This window comes from Bufo bufo, chromosome 5 (genome assembly GCF_905171765.1).
Source record: "Bufo bufo chromosome 5, aBufBuf1.1, whole genome shotgun sequence".
In the NCBI taxonomy this organism is placed as follows: domain Eukaryota; kingdom Metazoa; phylum Chordata; class Amphibia; order Anura; family Bufonidae; genus Bufo; species Bufo bufo.
In genome coordinates this window covers 279,087,356-279,108,667 of record NC_053393.1, presented here as the reverse complement: position 1 = coordinate 279,108,667, position 21,312 = coordinate 279,087,356, and the positions used below count along the sequence as shown (strand labels likewise).

Here is a 21,312-nt window from a genome sequence, read left to right as displayed (position 1 = left end):
CAGGTCGCCCTGACTCCGTAAAATATTTTTGCCCTTTAAAGAAGAGGCCCTGTTGGGCCTTGTCCAATAAAAAGTTAGAGTATACTTGTGTGGCCATTTGCATACTTTCTCTATTCTCCTCTGTCTTATTCATATAAAAGGATTGTGTCGCCATTGATGCAAGTTCTTCCAGATTTTTCTGTTTTTTCCAGTACTCCTTTCTAAGGTTCGCAATATTACTGACCAACATTCCCCTCATATATGCCTTAAAGGTATCCCATACCACTTGGATTTTTGCTGAGCCATAGTTGTTATCCCAAATTCGACCAATTTCATTCAGAATTGTTTCATGTGTCTTTATTACTGTTCACCAGTAAGGGTTTAATCTAAAAGGGGTTTTTTGTATGTGTCTTTCCTGGGTTAAACAGAGTTCAAGGACTAACGGTGAATGGTCCGAAATTGGCCTTGTTTCATATTTCATTCGTTTTACAAGTTTCACGTATTTACTACTAATCAATGCAAGATCTATTCTAGACATAGATTTACCTGCTTTACTAAAGCATGAAAAGGCCCTTTTCCCCTGTCCTAGATGTCCCCACACATCTACAAAACCCGCCTCAGAACAAAACCGTGCCAGGGGAGACCCCTGAATCGTGCTCTCTCTCCTGACACTCGTAGAGACCCTATCACGCAGAGGATCAATGACGCAATTGAAATCGCCAATAATCATTGTTGGACACTCTGGCCATTTATCCATAAATAATAACAAAGAATTAAGAACCAAAAAGGAAAATGGCGGTGGAATATAGACAAAAGCCAAAATACATGTCTTCCCCCTTAATCTACAATATAAAAAAATAAATCTCCCCTGATGGTCGACAGAGAATGCCTCACAGACGAAGTCAATCTGTCTATGTATCAGGACAGTAACACCTCTAGAGTGGCTGGAAAAGGTAGAATGATACGTGTGCGTGGCCCATCCCCTGCCGACCACCCTAGAGGTCTCTTCAGTAAGATGAGTTTCTAACAAACATATTATTGCTAGTAGGTGGACCTGTGTCAAGTCAAAGATCGCTTGTCTTTTTCGTCTATCCCCCAATCCGCGTATATTCCAGGCAAGGATTCTAGTCGTCATTATCAAAAGCGGTTAGATAGGAAAAAAAAAAAAAGCAATAATTTTTGACGCACCACAGCCCATCTCCCACTCCATCCTTACCCCCCCGTATAGGTAATCCACCACGTATTGTAGAAGATTTCTCTCCTATGACCATCCCTCCCACACTCCCCACACTCAGCCCTCCCGATTAAGAAACAGAAAAAAAGAAAAAGGGACAATTGGGGATATAGACCCCCCATAACAGTTATTGTTCCCACCAAATCCTGAAACTATTAAGTCACAGATCATTTTGTTCGAGCCAGTCCGCGGCTTTATCTGGAGTATCAAAAAATAGGATTTTATCTTTAAAAATAATCCGCAATTTTGCTGGGAACATAAGAGAATATTTAATGTCCCTTTCTCTTAGCTTCTTTTTTAGCGTCATAAATGTGCGTCTCCTTTCTTGTATGTCTTTTGAAAAATCCGGAAAAAAAGCCAGTCTATTATCATTATATATAACCGGTGAGCATTCCCTCGCCCTTCTCAATAGCATATCTTTATCCCCTGTAGCCAATAACTTAACAAGAAATGTCCGAGGTTGTCTCCCTGGGATCGGTTTACCCCCTGGGACCCGATGGGCTCTTTCTATCATAAACAGTGGGGAGAAGGAGTCTTTTCCGAAATTCTCAAAAATTAACTTCTGTATAAATTGAGTAGGATTCTTCTCTTCAGCACCCTCTGGGATCCCTATTATTCTCACGTTGTATCTTCGCGACCTATCCTCAAGGTCCGCCACCTTTTTCTTCAGAAGATTACACTCTAGTTTCAATGTGGAGACTTCAGAGTTTGTTTTTTGGGATTCATTCTGTATCAAGGCCGTAGAGCTCTCAAGATTATTAACTCTGTCTCGGATTTTAGACAAATCATCTCTTATCAAACCCACATCAACCTGGATAAATCCAAGTTGGGTTGTAACAGCCTGTATTAAGTCCCCGTTTTGTTTAACTGCTAGGAGTATTTCTTCTAGCGGAGAGGAATTGTCATTGGGCATAACTTCTCCCATTATACCCTCTTCTTCTTCAGGTTGTCTAGAGGCTTTTTGTAATTCTATCTCGGTCACCTCCGGGTCACCATTTTTTCTAGAAGCAAGGTCCTTTTGTCCGCCCCTCGTGTTAACCCTTGGAGACCTCAGGAACTGATCTATTTTTGTTGTTTCAAAAGTTTTGGTGCCCTGTTTCTGACTAGAGAGGTCGGCCGAGCGCCTATTGGCTTTTGGAGCCATGCCTCCTGTTTTGTTTTTGTTTTATTTTGTTTTTTTCTTCTTCTTTGTCTTTTCTCCTTTCCCCCTTTTTTTTTCTTTTTTTTCCCCTTCTTCTTTTTTTTCCTTCTCTCTCCTCTTTTTTCTTCTCTCTTCTCTTTCCCCTCTCTCCCCCCCTTTTTTTTTTTTTTTTTCCTTCTCTCCCCCTTTTTTTCTTTTTTTATTTCTTTTTTTTTTTTTCTCCCCTCACTTTATATTCACTTTATATTCCTCTCCCCCTTTCCTTTCTTCCTTTCTTCCCCCTCCCTCCTCTTTTCCTTTGTTTTTACTCTTCCTTCCTTTCTTTCGCTTTGTGCTTTTATAGCTTTTATAGCTTATTCCTTTTATATTTGTATTTATAATTCACTTTTTCTTTTTTTTTTTCTCTTTCCCCCTCCCCCTCTTTTGCTCTTTGGCCACCTCACTTTTCTCTTTCAACAGTGAGGGTACTAGCAGTAGGCTTTACAGCATCTAGATTGAAAATGTCGTAAAATGCTGAAGCAGTTTTAATCAGTAGTTAGTATTGAAGGTAGAGGGCATATGGAGACACAATAAGCCAGAGGAAAAAAAAAAGGAACAATCTCACCAGCTTTAGTATACGTCCGTCCACCTAAAGAGCAGTGTTGCCGACCAGGACGACAGCGAAGCCGCCGATCCACAAAGCAGAAGGGAAGCAGAGTCCCCCGATGGAATCCAACAGCCCGTCCAGCAGCTGTCAGTCGAAGCGGTCACAGCACAGTTGGCCACCGCGGCACAGGGGAGGAGAGGCGGAGGTCCGGAAAAGCTGGAGACACGAGGAGAAGGTCGCACATGCGGAGGGGGGTCAGGCAGCACTCACAATCACGGCAAGGTTAGTCACTTCGGCACACAGAGAGAGGGAAGGAAGAACGACAAGAACTGGAGACATGGGGAGGGGGTGATGTATATGGAAGAGGTAGGACCAGGCTCCCAGGTGAGCTGAGAATCAGACGCTCGCCACCCACGCGGCAGCTAAGAGCGGTGAGCAGGCGAATCAGGTCAGGCAGGGCTCGCAAGTATAAGCTCGCCAATATAATCCGACAGCCCGTCCAGCCGTCCGTCAGCCCGAGCGAGCACAGAACTAGAACTAGTCCCGGCAACAAAGGGGAGGAGAACAGGAGGACCAGGAGAAGGCAGGAGGTTAGGAGTCAACGGTTAGAGCAGGAGCACATTCCCCGCGACCATAAGGAGCATAGGGGCAGGAATCACCGCAGAGACGCCAGGAGGATCAGGATAGCGAGGTAGCCGAGCCCTGGGGAGCGGTGGAGAGCGCGACGTACGTATCTACGTCATCACGTCATCCGATTGTTCTCTTAGCAAATTAATTGCACATCTCGTCTATCCGACTGAAATACATTATCGTCTGACACTACTCGTCTCACACGCAGCATCTGGCTCCAAGGTAAGGAGTCAAGCATGCGGTGTGGATGATTACTGTCATATCTTAAAAGATTATTCCTATCACTAGGCTTTTTATATAGATCAGTTATTAATTTGCCATCCTCTACGTATACCCTGACGTCAAGAAACTGTAGCTCCTCGGCAGGGCCGTCTTTAATATTGATTGGACCCTGGGCAAAAATTTACTTGGGCCCCCTGGATCCCGCCTTCCCACACCTTAGCAGGCAATCACGCCCTCCACCACAACACACACACAAAAAATCCACACATCTGGTAGAGTCCAGTGAATGAATGTAAATACTTCCAGTTCTGAAGACTCCAGCGGCTCAGGATCAGTGCTCTGGGCAGCTGGGCTCAGGCTGGAAGTGGGCACCGCTCTGCAGGAAGGAGACCAGGGCTCGGCTCACCCTAGTGTTACAGTGCACCCCAGTATACAGTATAGCACCCTATAGTATACAGCAACCCACAGTATGCAGTATAGCACCCTATAGTATACAGCACCACACAGTATGCAGTATAGCACCCCACACTATACAGTACCCCACAGTATATAGTAGAGCAGTATAGCAGTCCACAGTATACAGCACCCCACAGTATACACCTTACAGTATACAGTAGAGCAGTATAGCACCTCACCGTATACAGCACCCCAAACTATACACGATACAGCACCCCACACTATACAGTACAGCAGTATAGCACTCCACAATATACAGCACCCACAGTATAAAGCCCCCCCCCCCACAGTATACAGGCCCCCCCCCACAGTATACAGCCCCCCCTCAGTATACAGCCCCCCCCCCCCAGTATACAGGCCCCCCCCAGTATACAGGCCCCCCCCCAGTATACAGGCCCCCCCCCAGTATACAGGCCCCCCCCACAGTATACAGGCCCCCCCCACAGTATACAGGCCCCCCCCACAGTATACAGCACCCCACTATACAGTAGTTTACAGTATATTAGCATAACAACCCCTGTCACCTTTTTCTGATGTAATCTTCACAAAAAAAGCTCCACAGTTAAGGAAAACTTCTCCTGCAACACTCCTGGTAGGACCTGTGATGACCTCATAGCCATGTGACCAGTAATATTGCTAGGTTACTGGTCACAAGGTGATGATGTCATCTAAGGTCCTAGATCACAGCTCTCACAGACACAGTACGCTGGCTGGAGTGCCGGCAGGCATGGCATGGCAGCACCCCCTGTGTAGCTGACAGCCTGACACCCGGGGCAGTGGCTAGCAGGGCTCAAGAGGCAGCTGCCTTGAGCCCCCCAGCAGCAACTGGGCCCGGGGCAGCTGCCCCTTTTGCCCCTTGGTAAAGACGGCCCTGCTCCTCGGTGGAGGAAGTCACAGTGAATTGAAGCCCGGGTATCCCATTGTTGAGGTGTTGGTGAAAGTCATTCAAGCTATCCATAGAGCCACTCCAAATCATAAAAATGTCGTCGATGTAGTGCCACCAGCACAGGACCCACCGGCGATACAAGAACTAAAATGGATTTTCACTTTACAGGCTTTACAACCTCATGGTTAAATATTGAGTTTAATGCAAACAATGTAGATAGATAGAAGATCCCCTTTTTGAATATTGTGGTCCAATTCAGTATTTATGGGGTATTTAAGTATATTTTTTTTATACAACACTTTTTCACTATTTTGTAATTATATAATAGGAAGATTTATTAGCACGCTATTTAATTAACCATCTGCCATTTTTTAATACTGGCTGATCTGATGTCAGGAATATATATCACTGACATATTTGCCAGTAACAATTGTTGTGGAGTAATGCCAGACAATCTTGTGCTTATGTACATCCAGTTGGTGATTGCATAGGCTAGCTTGTTTAGGCAATCTGCTCAGGATATGATCGGATGTAGGGATGTATTTAGGATGTGATGTCACTGTTATAATTGCGGCTTTAGAACACATTGATATTTAATATGCATTCGATCGACTCTTATTTCCTGCCTGTGTCTCTAGGACCTTCCGTGTGTCATGCGATTGTCACGTGACTTGTGACGCGCCGGACATGTGACCATCAACGGCGTTATGCATTGGCTCACATGCGGCGCTAGTCTCTGGAGAAGCAGCCATTTGGCTGACATTGTGGACGGCGTACCGCCCATTCTCCTAACGTGATGACATCACAGACATGCGCTTTGGGGTCGTGGAGACGCCGGCAGTCATGACCATCATGGAGATGAAGCTAGTTATTGCCTAATTAATAACAGGTATCTTTGATTGTCTGAAGCAATATTTCATTGGCAGTTTGGATGATTTTAATTAATACACAGGTGATATTAAAGGGAGTCTGTCAGCACATTTACCCCTTTTTAACAGTTCCCATAGCGCTGTAGCCACAACACAGATGATTAAAACGGTACCTTTATATGCTTTTGTGGACTTGTAAAACTGCCCGTAGCCCCACAAATGAGAATGAACATGTCCTATTCTTGTCCATTTTGCGGACAAGGATTAGGCATTGTTACAATGGATCCGCTAAAAAACAAACAAAAAAAAAACGGTTGCAACATATCCATATTTTTGAGGATGTTTTGCAGACCGGAAAATACATACGGACGTGTGAAACACGTTGACTTTCAACTGTTATAAACATTATACCTGTAATAAAGAAGATTTGCTAATCTCAAGTTCCATTGGCATCGGATTCTTTGCGCCTGAAAGACGAACTACTGCTTTTCCATATAGCAGAAGAGTTGGCAAGCATGATGTTACCGCACGTATTTGTATGGGTTTCCTCTGGGTACTCCAGTTCACCCACACACAAAAAATTTAGAGCCTATTGAGAGGAGTGATGTGAGAGACGGCAATGTCTGTATAGTGCTGCAGGATATGTAAGCGCTATATAAATAAAATACTAAATAAGGCCTCTTTCACACTACCGTTTTTTTTTTTTTTCGTTTTGCGGGCCGTTTTTGGCGTTCCATATACGGAACCATTCATTTAAATGGGTCCCCTCCCCTCCTCCTCATTGGTGGCAGTGGCAGTTCCGATCTTAGCCCCAGCAGTGTAATCTTGGGGCTTTGATTGGTTACCATGGCAGCCAGGACGCTACTGAAGCCCTGGCTGCCATAGTCAGCTCCCTGCTGCTGTGTGCACTATGCACAGGGCAGCAGGGAGAGAGTGAGATCCTATTCACCCTGATAGAGCTCTATTAGGGTGAATAGGACAAGGGATTAAAAGATACCAGGTTCTGGCCCCTAAGGGGGAAAATAGTTATTAAATGAAAAGTTTAAAAGAATATATAAAAAAAATTACGTATAAAACCACCCCCTTTCCCAATTTTACATATAAAATATATAATCAATAAATAAACATATTACATATTGCCACATCTGAAAAGTCCAAACTATTAAAATATTTTTGAAAATTTGCTATGCGGTGAGCGCCGTAACAGAAAAAATGCCGATTTGCCATTTTTTTTTATTCACTTTGTCCCCCCAAAAAATAGGATCGGACTGTTCTATTATGGGCTGGACGTTCCATAAAATGCGGAATGCATGCGGCTTTTTTTGGTGTTTTATTTTTTTTCGCGTGGTATCAAATGGTATCGAGTATCGCAATACTTTTTTATGGTATCAAAAACCAAATCCAAATCTTGGTATCGAAACAACCCTATTTGACAGTCAACCTTTTGATTGAAATATCAGAAATTGGCTCAAAAGGTCCCTTTACAAAACTCTGCTATACCAGGCTCAGGTCCCAGGGGGGTACTTTAGAGAATCTAGCCGGAATTCCTCTAGCAATGGCCTTGCAAAACCTCATGACTAAAGGATGAGAAGCTAGACTAATGTCAAATAGAAAACTTAATGCAGCAATCTGGACCTTTAATGTACTTAAAGATAGACCTTTCTCCACCCTTTCTGCAGGAATTCCAAAACTTTAGGAATGGAGAGCTTACATGATGGCAACGGATCTATTCCCAGGAACGCAAAGAAGGCAGACTAGGTTCTGGCATAGATGCTGGTGGTCACTAACTTCTTACTTTTTAAAATAGTGGAAATAACTGACTCTGACAAGCCCCTGTGAACTAGAAGCAACCGTTCAAAAACCAAGCCATTAACTGTAGGCTTTTCACTGGGGGATGAATGATCGGATGGCTTAAGAGGTCTGGGATCTTTGGTAGCACCCAAGGATCCCTGGCTGCTAAGAGCCTCAACCAGGTGTACCATGCACAACGGGGCCAAAACGGTGCTACCATGATTACTGTTTCTTTTTTAATACCCTGGGAATTAACTGAAGAGGAGGGAAAGCATAAAAGAGGCCCCTGTCCCAAGGCTGCAGGAAAGCATCTATTGCTGTGGGGGACTCTCCTGGAAAAAGCAAACAAAAATCTCTTCACTATCCTGTTTGCTCTTGTAAGCAAAGAGATCTATATAAGGCTTTGCCCAAAGCTGAACCAGCTGGGGAAAAAACTCCCCGATTTAATGACCATTCACTTTGATCCAAAGTCTGGCGACTCAGAAAATCCACCTTCCAGTTGTCCGCTCCTCTGATATGAAGGGCCATCAAGGACAAAACTCTTCTTTCTATTAAGGAAAAAATCTGAGCTGTTATCTGTTCTAACTCTCTGGACCTCACTGATGGTTCAGATAAGCTATTAAGGAACCATTGAGTGACGTTTAGAAGTTGATTCAGGAGCAAGGACAACACTTCCTGCAAAGCTCGCAGAACCGCCATCAGTTATTTTACGTTTGAAGAACTGCCCCAGGTTGAATTGTCCCAGGAACCCTGCAAAATCCTGTTCTGTATATAAGCTCTCTCCAACCACTTTGACTGGCGTCTGTTGTAATTACTATTTACCAAGGAACTCCCTGAACTAAGTTTTCTAACCACAGCAACTACTCCAGAGTTCTGCACATCTGCTTGGATATCAAAATTTCTCTGTTTAAATCCTTCACCTCCCCGAACCAAACGTGAAAGATTTCTCAATGCAGGTCTCTGGAGTGAGCCTGACCCGACTGACCCGCTGGTATGTAGGATGTTAGGCCTCTTTCAAACGGGCGTTGCGGGAAAATGTGCGGGTGCGTTGCGGGAACACACGCAATTTTTCCGCGCGAGTGCAAAACAATGTAATGCGTTTTGCACTCGCGTGAGAAAAATCGCGCGTGTTTGGTACCCAAACCCGAACTTCTTCACAGAAGTTCGGGCTTGGGATCGGGGTTGTGTAGATTGTATTATTTTCCCTTATAACATGGTTAAAAGGGAAAATAATAGCATTCTGAATACAGAATGTAAAGTAAAATAGCGCTGGAGGGGTTAAAAAAATAATAATAATAATTTAACTCGCCTTAGTCCACTTGTTCGCGCAGCCCGGCATCTCCTCCTTTGCTGATTGCAGGACCTGTGGTGACGTCACTCCAGTCATCACATGCTCCATCACCATGGTAAAAGATCATGTGATGGAGCATGTGATGACTGGAGTGACATCACCACAGGTCCTGCAATCAGCAAAGAAGACAGAAGAGATGCCGGGCTGCGCGAACAAGTGGACTAAGGTGAGTTAAATTTAATTTTATTTTTTTAACCCCTCCAGCGCTATTTTACTTTAAATTCTGTATTCAGAATGCTATTATTTTCCCTTATAACCATGTTATAAGGGAAAATAATAATGATCGGGTCTCCATCCTGATCGTCACCTAGCAACCGTGCGTGAAAATCGCACCGCATCCGCACTTGCTTGCGGATGCTTGCGATTTTCACGCAACCCCATTCATTTCTATGGGGCCTGTGTTACGTGAAAATCACCGCTCATGTGAACAGCCCCATAGAAATGAATGGGTCGGGATTCAGTGCGGGTGCAATGCGTTCAACTCACGCATCGCATCCGCGCGGAAAACTCGCCCGTGTGAAAGGGGCCTTAGAGTCCCTAGGACTGACTTTCCTTTCTTGATTGTCACATACGGCTTCTAAATAAGAATTTGTACTACTGACCTTAATTTCTGAACTTTCTCTGGTTTTAGAAAGGATTTCTGAGACGTAGAGTCCAATAAGATGCCCAGGATTCGCTGTATCCTCTGAGGAACCATCCTAGATTTCTCTATTCTGATAACCCAACCAAAATGTGTATTATTTGTTCATTCTGAGAGAGACAGGTCTGCCTGGATGGGGCTATAATAAAATAAAAAATTGTCCAGGTACGGCATAAACAGAATATCCTTCTCTTTTATATAGGCTGCCATCTCCACTATCAGGTTTGTAAAAATGCGTGGAGCCATGGATAACCCACCAAACAGAAGTACCTTGAACTGAAAAGGTCTCCGATGCCCCTCTTAGGTACTTCTGGTGAGCTGGATATATTGGAAGATGCTAGTATCCATCTTTTATGTCCAGGACCTCCATAAAACAGTCTTTGTACAGGAGATCCACCACTGACCTCAATGTATCCATTTTGAATCTTCTGTACACCAAGGACTTGTTCAGACTTCTTAAGTGTATGATGGTCCTGAATTCTCCACTTGGCTTTTTCACTAGGAAAAGATTGGAATAAAATCCCATACCTTCTTCTGATGGTGGACAGGCAATAAGTGAATCTTTTTGAATAAGCATCCCGGCTTTCTTTTCCAATTCTCCCCATGCCTCCTGGCCTACCTTTGTTATTAAAAATCTTTCTGGAGGATAGGACTTGAATTGCAGCCTGAACCCCTCCTCTAGAGATTTTAGAATCCAAGTACTGGTGGAGATTTTGGACTAGGCTAGGAGGAAGTCTGACAGCCTTCCCCCCACCCAGGCATCATTGCAGGTTATCTTTTTTGGCTACAGCTGGGTTCTGGCTTCTGAACATGAAGACTCTTGCTATAGAAGTGGAGAACTTCACCCTTGGAATCTCTTTTACTTGGGCTCTTCTCTCTACCAGAAAATCTCCTATTTTGGTGAAAGGTACTATTCTGTCTCCGAAAGCTTGAGGGGAAACCTTTTTTTTCTATCACCTGCTGTCTCCTGAATATCATTTAACAGCAGACCCAAATAAGTATCTTCCCTCACATGGAAAATTACAGAGATGATTTTTTTGATGCAGCATCCCCTGACCAATTCATTACCCAAAGGGCTCTCTCTGGCAGAATTAGCCAGAGAGGATGTACAGGCGGATAATCTGACCGCATCAGCAAATTAATCCGCTAAAAAATCTGCAGCTTCAGCAATGACGGGATCGACTCCAATAATTTATCTCTAGGGGCTCTATTCCTTATTTGTTCCTCTAATTACCTAACCCATAATATGAACGCCCTAGCAGTACAGGTATCTACAATATTAGGTTAAAAGAAGCCCCCGCTGACTCCCAGGTCCGTCTCCGGAAACTATCTGCTTTCCTATCTATAGCATCTTTTTAACTTGGCTTAATATGGGCAGAGGAAATCTAAAATACCTTCCTAACGTTTCCGAACATCCAGGTATGTGAAGTCTTCATTGTGTGTGGAGCAGGGAACTCACCCGGCACACACCCCTAGCCCAGCCAGCTCTTAAAGGATAACTCATTTTATTTTTTTATTTTTTGGGAGTATTGGATTGTGGTGATTAATATCACCTTGGTGGCCCTATTTCAACTTTTCACTGTGTATTCAATTACCCCTTAATTCCACATTTTTGTTCCCTGTACTGCCTACTTTTACCTGTGCTTAAAATAGGGTTGCTAGGCATGGTCCGTCTATCTGTTTAGACTGAGCACGCAGCGTGCAGGCTCACATTACTGACAGCCAGGGACTGTAAGTAAATGATTAAAGCCAGGTCCTCCCCAGCAGCTGATAACAGTGCCTGGGCTGTGTGCACTTCTCCCTGTCCCTGCGCTTGGCAGACGCTCCCTCACTCAGCAGATTTGGAGAATGCAGAGTTGAAGCAGCGCAGAGCAGGGAAGGGAGATCTGCCATCTGCTCAGTGTATAAATGAAAGCAACATGTGGTAAGAGGACCCATTTGTGCTGCAGGAGATTAACCCTTTAGGGGGGAGGGATCTAGTTACTGACACTTTTGGGGGGCTATTGTTACTGGCTAGTGAGGGCGGGCAGGATTAGCCTCAGGGTGAGAGCAGTGGCGGCCATCTTAACTTAATAGTGAAATTGCAGTTTTATGCAGACTGGTTGCTAAGGGCTGAATCTTATTAAATATGGGGTAAGTCAGTCTAATAGTAACTGGTTCTGCAATATCATGTTATTAGTAACTACATATATGAAAATTGAAATTAGGGTCTAAATGTGACAGTTATCCTTTAAACCCGAAGAGAAACTACTACATCCTTTAACAGCACCATTACATACTATAACAGCACTGCAGGAATCCTCTACCTAGGACAGGAAACCACTAAGGGATGGAGAGGCTCTTTTATACCTGTGGGTTTCCTGTCCTGGGAGGCGGTCCGCCTCCCAGGACAGGAAACCCACAGGTATAAAAGAGCCTCTCCATCCCTTAGTGGTTTCCTGTCCTAGGTAGAGGATTCCTGCAGTGCTGTTATAGTATGTAATGGTGCTGTTAAAGGATGTAGTAGTTTCTCTTCGGTGCTGTCATAAGACTATGGGGAAAAATGACACGTTATCTTTATTCTGCTGATCAGTATTTTTACAGAAATCCCGATTTATATGTTTTTTATGTTTTACCACTTTTACACAAAAAGCATTTTTGTAAATAAAAATCATGTTTTTGCATCACTATTTTCTGAAAGACATATTTTTATTAATTTTTTCTGGCAATAGTCTTGTTTGATGTCTTGTTTTTTTGTCGGATGAGGTGACAGTTTGATTGGTACCATTTTGGGTTACATACTCGTTTTGATTGCTCAATACTACGCATTTTGTGAGGCAAGTTGACCAAAAATAAATTACATTTCATTGCAATGTTTTTGTTTTTTACAGCGTTCACTTGACGGGTAGATCATGTGATATTTTTATAGAGCTGATCGTTACAGATTTAGCGATACCTAATATGTCTATATTGTTTTTGTTAAAGGGGTTAACAAAACCCCCGGACAACAGATAAAAGCTTGTCAGTAATAAATATTTAAAAATAATTGAATGAAGCAAAATCTAAGTAATTTCAATTTTCTGCCGAAAGTTCTTGTAAATTGGGGAACTGGAGGGGGGAAATTTGCTGCAGGTAAAAAAAAAAAAAATATTTGGTGCTAGTACGTCTGCTACTTTCCACATCTGCGCCTTCAGCAACTGTGGCTTTCTCCACTGGACTATGGGTGTTATGACAAAAGTTCTATGCCACGCCACTTTAATATGCTATCACAGCAAAAATAAAACAATAAATGTAAAAACTAAAGTTTTAGTTGTTTTTAGTATTTAAAAAAGAGGAGTGAGCACTCTCAACACTTGGACCATGAGGATATAAGGAATATATTTAAATGTTAGTGCAATAGGACTTTAAAATACGCAATTAGCATATATCCACAAATAATTCATAAATCACACAATAAAATGATTAAAAAGTACAATTGGTACCAATAACTTAAAAAATATATATCGGGGTGGTATCCCTATTCCCACAGCCTTTGAAGACGTAGGTAACAGGGATTGTTGGTGTTCCAAGAGTCTCTTTGAGCAACTTGTAATGGATAGTCCCTAATAATGCTTTCGGTACCGCAAACCGCAAACGACTAAAAGCGTCCTAATGGATTCCTATAGTAGATCACTTTTGGCAGTAGCTTATCTCTAGTGTATGCAGATAATAATCAGTTCTAAAACTGCAACACAATACTGCAACATAAAAGTCTCTCCAGAGTTGTCTTAATTCTTCCAGCTACTTACTGTTACCGCCCAGGCAGGTAGATTGTAATCACTCTGAGTTTAGAGTAAGGGTTCAGGTTCCTACCTGGCTCCTATTGTAGCGTCCCACTGTAGCATGTCTTGCTGTCCTTGCACGAGAGGCGAGCGGTGCCGGCTCGGGCCAATGACGTCACAATATCGCGGGATTCGGCAAGCAGGAGTGATGCCTTGTTACCGGCGTCTGTTGTTATACACCAAATCAATAGTTTCGCTGGAAGTCTTTATCGCATGGCCATGCAATATTAATGGAGGTCCAGTAGGTTAGGTGGGCGCTTGTCCTTTCACCAGACGCGTTTCGGGGCGTCTACACCCCTTCCTCAGTGGTCAAAGCGCCAGTCATACCTCTCCACCTTTTATAGTCCATTTGGTAATCCAGAAATTCCGGATTCTGGATTATCTGGATATGGTTTCTTCAATGCGGTTTTGATGGGGTATAGTTGCGGTTTTTTCAGCTTTATTGCGTTTTTTGTGAAAAAGTATCTAGCACATTGCGGGATTATAGCCTACCAGTTGGTTTAAGTTAAGATAGTACTTTAATAGATAAAAATGTATAAAATATGTAAAAATCACAATAGACATAAAATAAAATATATAAAATATATAAATATCATATTTTCATACAAAATCCTTATAGTCAATAAGCTGAGATGCCTCCATATATCTTGATATCTATTGGGGGAAGATTTTTAACATAATTGCAGACTGTAGAGGGTGAATCAAAATTCTGTCAGTGAATGGAATTTCAGATAGGAAGTGGATGGGAATCATGACAATAAATTTAAGGTTCTGCCAGTAAGGTCGATAATGGGGCTCGAAGGTTAGGGGTGGTGGCCCCTACTCCGAGGGGGGGTCCCAGTGCCGATAAACGGCCAAACATGCACGTTTATCGGCACTGGGACCCCCCCTCGGAGTAGGGATATACCCGCGATATTGTGACGTCATTGGCCCGAGACGTGCGGCGCGAGACGCCGAAGCAGCCGGCACCGCTCGCCTCTCGTGGAAGGACAGCAAGACACGCTACAGCGGGACGCTACAATAGGAGCCAGGTAGGAACCTGAACCCTTACTCTAAACTCAGAGTGACTACAATCTACCTGCATGGGCGGTAACAGTAAGTAGCTGGAAGAATTCAGACAACTCTGGAGAGACTTTTATGTTGCACTATTGTGTTGTAGTTTTAGAACTGATTATTATCTGCATACACTAGAGATAAGCTACTGCCAAAAGTGATCTACTATAGGAATCCATTAGGACGCTTTTAGTCGTTTGCGGTTTGCGGTACCGAAAGCATTATTAGGGACTATCCATTACAAGTTGCTCAAAGAGACTCTTGGAACACCAACAATTCCTGTTACCTACGTCTTCAAAGGCTGTGGGAATAGGGATACCACCCCGATATATATTTTTTAAGTTATTGGTACCAATTGTATTTTTTAATCATTTTATTGTGCGATTTATGAATTATTTGTGGATGTATGCTAATTGCGTATTTTAAAGTCCTATTGCACTAACATTAAATATATTCCTTATATCCTTATGGTCCAAGTGTTGAGAGTGCTCACTCCTCTTTTTTAACTATTACATTATTTCACTTTGGGGTCGGGCACCCAATTGTGAGTTAGCAGCACCCGGCATAGCCACTAGGTGAGAGCCAACCACCTATTTATCAAATGTTTTTAGTATTTAGTAACAAAAGAAAAACCTGTAAATGAAATTTTGTTTTCTTTTTTTACGTATGCCAGACCAAAAGAAAAACTAAGTTCTAAAACGGTTATTAAAAATATATTGTTTTAAACACTTTTGTAATTGTTACAGACTCTGTTACAATTGTCCCAGTGTTCCCTGCAGGTCTCCATCTCTCCTGTCACGAAAGCACAGTGAAAGGAGAGGCAGGGACACAGAGGATTGCAGTGCTGTTTAGCTTACAGTGGGGCTGTGATGACTGTGATTGGTTTCTCACAGCGATCACAGCCTCTGTGAGCAAGAGCTCCGTCTTTTGTGTGTACTGGGCAGAGCTGGTTACTGCAGGATGACGTGCAGGGTGCGAGCTAGGCCATTTTATATACACTCACCTAAAGAATTATTAGGAACACCATACTAATACGGTGTTGGACACCCTTTTGCCTTCAGAACTGCCTTAATTCTAAGTGGCATTGATTCCACAAGGTGCTGATAGCATTCTTTAGAAATGTTGGCCCATATTGATAGGATAACATCTTGCAGTTGATGGAGATTTGAGGGATGCACATCCAGGGCACGAAGCTCCCGTTCCACCACATCCCAAAGATGCTCTATTGGGTTGAGATCTGGTGACTGTGGGGGCCATTTTAGTACAGTGAACTCATTGTCATGTTCAAGAAACCAATTTGAAATGATTGGAGCTTTGTGACATGGTGCATTATCCTGCTGGAGGTAGCCATCAGAGGATGGATACATGTTCTCATTCTGTTTACGCCAAATTTGGACTCTACCATTTGAATGTCTCAACAGAAATCGAGACTCATCAGACCAGGCAACATTTTTCCAGTCTTCAACAGTCTAATTTTGGTGAGCTCATGCAAATTGTAGCCTCTTTTTCCTATTTGTAGTGGAGATGAGTGGTACCCGGTGGGGTCTTCTGCTGTTGTAGCCCATCCGCCTCAAGGTTGTGCGTGTTGTGGCTTCACAAATGCTTTGCTGCATACCTCGGTTGTAACGAGTGGTTATTTCAGTCAACGTTGCTCTTCTATCAGCTTGAATCAGTCGGCCCATTCTCCTCTGACCTCTAGCATCCACAAGGCATTTTCGCCCACAGGACTGCCGCATACTGGATGTTTTTCCCTTTTCACACTATTCTTTGTAAACTCTAGAAATGGTTGTGCGTGAAAATCCCAGTAAATCCCAGTAACTGAGCAGATTGTGAAATACTCAGACCGGCCCGTCTGGCACCAACAACCCTGCTCAAAATTGCTTAAATCACTTTTCTTTCCCATTCTGACATTCAGTTTGGAGTTCAGGAGATTGTCTTGACCAGGAGCACCCCCCCTAAATGCATTGAAGCAACTGCCATGTGATTGGTTGACTAGAATAATTCTTTAGGTGAGTGTATAAAAGGAACAGAAAGCCCCTCTAATATTATTATATAAAGGGACACCTGTCATAAAACGTATTTGATTTAACTTAATATTCATAGAAAACATTATTATTATTTTTTTAAACTTGTTGGCTTTCTTTTTCATTTCACTAGGTCACTGAAAAATAAACAAAAAATATTGTCATTCTATAGCAGTCAACTAAAAGTAGTGCACTGCCTAAGTAGATCATAGTAAAGTGCAGTATAGAACAAAAAAAATTACCCTTGTCCAGCACTTCCTCTAAAATATTCCACAATTTAATGGATATAAAATCCTAACAGTGATAGTGATAAAAAAAAAACAAACAGAAATGCACTAGGTAGGTCCAAAAATCGATAGATGGGTAATCACTGTCAGTATGCCGCTGCTGTGTGGGAAGATGTAATCTGCAAGCTAATCCTCATTATAAGAGTAGGTCTAGAATGGAGATGAAGGTATGACAGTTCAATTGTTCTCTTGATAGATACATGTATACAGGGGCGGACTGAACGGTCGGGCACTTCGGGCATGGTCCGAGGGGCCGGGCGGGATGGTGGCCCGCCGCAGAATAATATTATTTATTATCAGCAGCGCAGTGGAAGAGTCTCTCCCTCCCCCTGTGCTGCTGCTGCCAATAAGAAGAGGGACAGGGGGAGGGGCTGTGGCCAATGAAGATAACTGAGCTGTTAATACAAATACAGGAGGCGGGTGCCGGAATCAAATAGCGGCACCCGACCTCTATGACAGGGAGCTGCACCGAAGGGGTTAACTGCCGCTGATCGCAGCTCCCTGTCATAGAGGTCGGGTGCCGCTATTTGATTTCGGCACCCGCCTCCTGTATTTGTATTAACAGCTCAGTTATCTTCATTGGTGGCGCCCCCCCCCCCCCCCCAGTATAATAAACATTGTGTGCGGCGTCCCCCCCCCCCAGTATAATAAACATTGTGTGCGGCACCTCCCCCCCCCCCCAGTATAATTAACATTGGTGGCACAGTGGGCAGTGCCAATGAGGGTTAAAATAAATAAATAAAAATTAACTCACCTCCTCCAATTGATCGCGTAGCTGCTGCCGGTCTCATGTTCTTTCTTCAGGACCTGTGGTGACGTCACTGAGCTCCATCACATGGCCCATTACCATGGTGATGGATCATGTGATGAGCACAGTGATGTCACCACAGGTCCTGCGTCCTGAAGAAAGTACAGAAGACCGGCTGCTACGCGATCAATTGGTGGAGGCGAGTTAATTTTTATTTATTTTTTTAACCCTCATTGGCACTGCCCACTGCGCCACCAATGTTTATATATTTATTATACTAGGGGGGGGGGGGGGGGGGCGCACTGCCCACCAATGTTTATATATTTATTATACTAGGGAGGGGGGGAGGCGCACTGCCCACCAATGTTTATATATTTATTATACTGGGGAGGCGGGGGGCGCACTGCCCACCAATGTTTATATATTTATTATACTAGGGAGGGGGGGGGCGCACTGCCCACCAATGTTTATATATTTATTATACTAGGGAGGGGGGGGCGCACTGCGCCACCAATGTTTATATATTTATTATACTGGGGAGGGGGGGAGGCGCACTGCCCACCAATGTTTATATATTTATTATACTGGGGGGGGGGGGCACTGACCACCAATGTTTATATATTTATTATACTAGGGAGGGGGGGGCGCACTGCCCACCAATGTTTATATGTTTATTATACTGGGATGTTGGGGGGGGCGCACTGCGCCACCAATGTTTATATGTTTATTATACTAGGGAGGGGGGGCGCACTGCGCCACCAATGTTTATTATATTGACCTTCTACTATGCATTCTGCATTAAAGAATGCTATTATTTTCCCTTATAACCATGTTGTTATAAGGGAAAGTAATAAAGTGAATAGACTTTCATCCTAGCAACCATGCGTGAAAATCGCACGGTTCAACCGGAAGGATGGATCCGGCATTCAGGCAAATCTTCAGTTTTTTTTCGCCAGAGATAAAACCGTAGCATGCTGAAGACCTGAAGACATCTTTTCCGGTATAGAGCCCCTGTGACGGAACTCTATGCCGGAAATGAAAAACGCTAATGTGAAAGTACCCTAAAATATTAAGTTTAAATCCCCCCCTTTCCCAATTTTACATATAAAATATATAAACAATAAATAAACATATTACAAAGCGCTGCGTCCGAAAAGTCCAAACTATTAAATTATTAAAAAATATCTCCTATGCGGTGAGAAAAATAGGATAGGACTGTTCTATTATGGGCCGAACGTTTCATAAAATGCGAAATGCACACGGCTTTTTTTGGTGTTTTTTTTTTTGCACGGTATTGAGTATCGCAATACTTTTTTATGGTGACGAAAGCGAATCAAAACTTTGGTATCGAAACAACCCTACGCCAATCTGATCTGCGTAGCGTTGTCACGATACCAGAATTTTGATTCAGTTTTGATTTGGCGACTAAAAATGTAATTTGGCTCCTAAATTTTTCAGTTCAGGAGCCAATGGCTACTAGGTATTTTTTTTAGTCTGGAGCACTGTGCCCAGCACCCCGATTCCGAATGTTATGCTGGCCTGGTAATGGCAGCGGGGCCCGGTGCAGTCACTGTATTCTATTACACCGGGCCCCGCTCACTGTAATACTAATATTCATATGTGAACAACTTGAAATCCTCTGCGATCCTCTCCCTCTCTGTACTCACTAACTCAGTAGCAGGCAGGCCGGGCGGCAGCGCAACTCACTGACGTCACGCGCCTGCTCCTCCCACTTTATGAATGAAGTAGGAGGAGCAGGCACGTGACGTCAGTGAGTTGCGCTGCCGCCCGGCCTGCCTGCTACTGAGTTTGTGAGTACAGAGAGCTCAGAGGGAGAGGATCGCAGAGGATTTCAAGTTGTTCACATATGAATATTAGTATTACAGTGAGCGGGGCCCGGTGTAATAGAATACAGTGACTGCACTGGGCCCCGCTGCCATTACAGCACCAGATGCTGGCCCCCAGACCCTGTATTGGGGATCATTCACTCACAGGGACACTGTTATGGGGGGATCTGTGGATGACACATATATAGCATAAGGTGCTATATATGTGTCACCCACAGATCCCCCCCCACAACAGTGCCACCCACAGATCCCCCCCCACAACAGTGCCACCCACAGAGCCCCCACAACAGTGCCACCCACAGAGCCCCCACAACAGTGCCACCCACAGAGCCCCCACAACAGTGCCACCCACAGAGCCCCCACAACAGTGCCACCCACAGAGCCCCCATAACACCTTTTGGTTATTTGGCTATTCCCCACCCCTCTTGTAATTGTTCCGCTACTTGTGGGCTGCGCGGGAATGAGTTCAGTCACTTCAGTGCGCAATCCCGTCCTGCAGCGCGTGATCCCGCAAGACCCGCCGCTGTAGGTCACGGGTCTCGTGGGATCATGCGCCGCAGGATGGGATTGCGCACCGAAGTGACTGACATTGAATCAATGCTTTCCTATGGGGAAAAATCTGACCCTGGAGGTCATCATGCAGAGTGTGAGGACGTCCAGCGTCAGATACCGGACCAAAGGTCTGTTTTACTCCAGGAAGCCCTCAGGTGGCTGCCAGCGACTAGAGGCTGACTTATTGCTGGAACGTAAACAATGCAGTTTCTCTAGAACATTGCAGCTCGATTTGCAAAAGGGACACTGTACCCAGACCACTGCAATGAGCTGAAGGGGTCTGGGTGCCTTTTGTGTCGCTTTAACTTTGAAATCTTATTAAAGATTGTGTAGGGTGTGGCTGGAGGCGGGGCATGGAGGCGGGACAAGGGTGGGGCTTGCAGCAGAACATGGGTGGGGCCTGTAAGGGGGGCCCTTGATTTATTTTGCCCGGGGGCCCTGAGGGTTCTCAGTCCGCCCCTGCATGTATATAGAAGATGCCCACGGAAGAGCATTGCACTTATTAGTGCACTGTGTGATGCTCTATTTGAGTCACGTATCCCTCTAGCTGCAGTGATTGTCTGACTGAGAATGTGGCTGCTTTTTTGTCTTTTCAGCAGCATTTACTACTATAAAGCTGAATAGGAAAAGAAGAGACCACATTCAGTCGGGACCTGGGTGGAAGAGTTCGCAGCCTGTGCGAGTGCAGCAGGGGCGGTGGCATCATGAAGCAAGAGATGGTGAGTACTATGTAAAACATCCTTCTGTCGGTCAATACAAACTACAGCTTAGGTGAAATGGCCGGAGAAACCCTTTGAGGGGTTCTCCAGGCTGTTCATAAAATCCTGGCATCATGTGTCCTGCATAGGAAAGATAGTTTGGTCAGCACTTACCCGTCCCTCATGCTGTTGTCTATGCTGTACCGACACTGGCTGTGGGCTGAACAAAAAGACATGGGAACACCTCTGGTTGTGACACGAGCAGTGTGAGCACAGTGGACACAGCGGCGTAAAAGACGGGTAAGAACTGACCAAACTATTTTTTCTGCAAAGGACAGAAGATGCCAGGTCTTTAAGAAAAGCCTGGAAAACCCCTTTAATATGTGATAAAAAATACAATATTAAGATTAACCACCATAGAATGTTCAAAAATGGTCACTAGTAAACTAAACACCATTGTTCCAAATATCCTTGTAGTAGATCAAAGCTCTATTAGCCCAGAAGCCATAACCCCCCAA

General features: G+C 44.0%; 1 protein-coding gene across 3 annotated transcripts in view; it reads right to left on the bottom strand.

The window, feature by feature from the left end:
* INO80C (INO80 complex subunit C) overlaps window positions 1-21,312 on the bottom strand; it is a 157,103-nt gene that overhangs the window by 37,404 nt on the left and 98,387 nt on the right. Inside the window, exon 4 of one of the 3 annotated variants that reach the window (XM_040433286.1) lies at window positions 20,969-21,014. The exons of the other annotated variants lie outside the window; for them this stretch is intronic. Within the exon in view, the coding sequence (XP_040289220.1) occupies window positions 20,988-21,014 (27 nt within the window). The 3' untranslated portion in view covers window positions 20,969-20,987. The remainder of the gene's footprint in view (window positions 1-20,968; window positions 21,015-21,312) is intronic. 3 annotated transcript variants of the gene reach the window in all.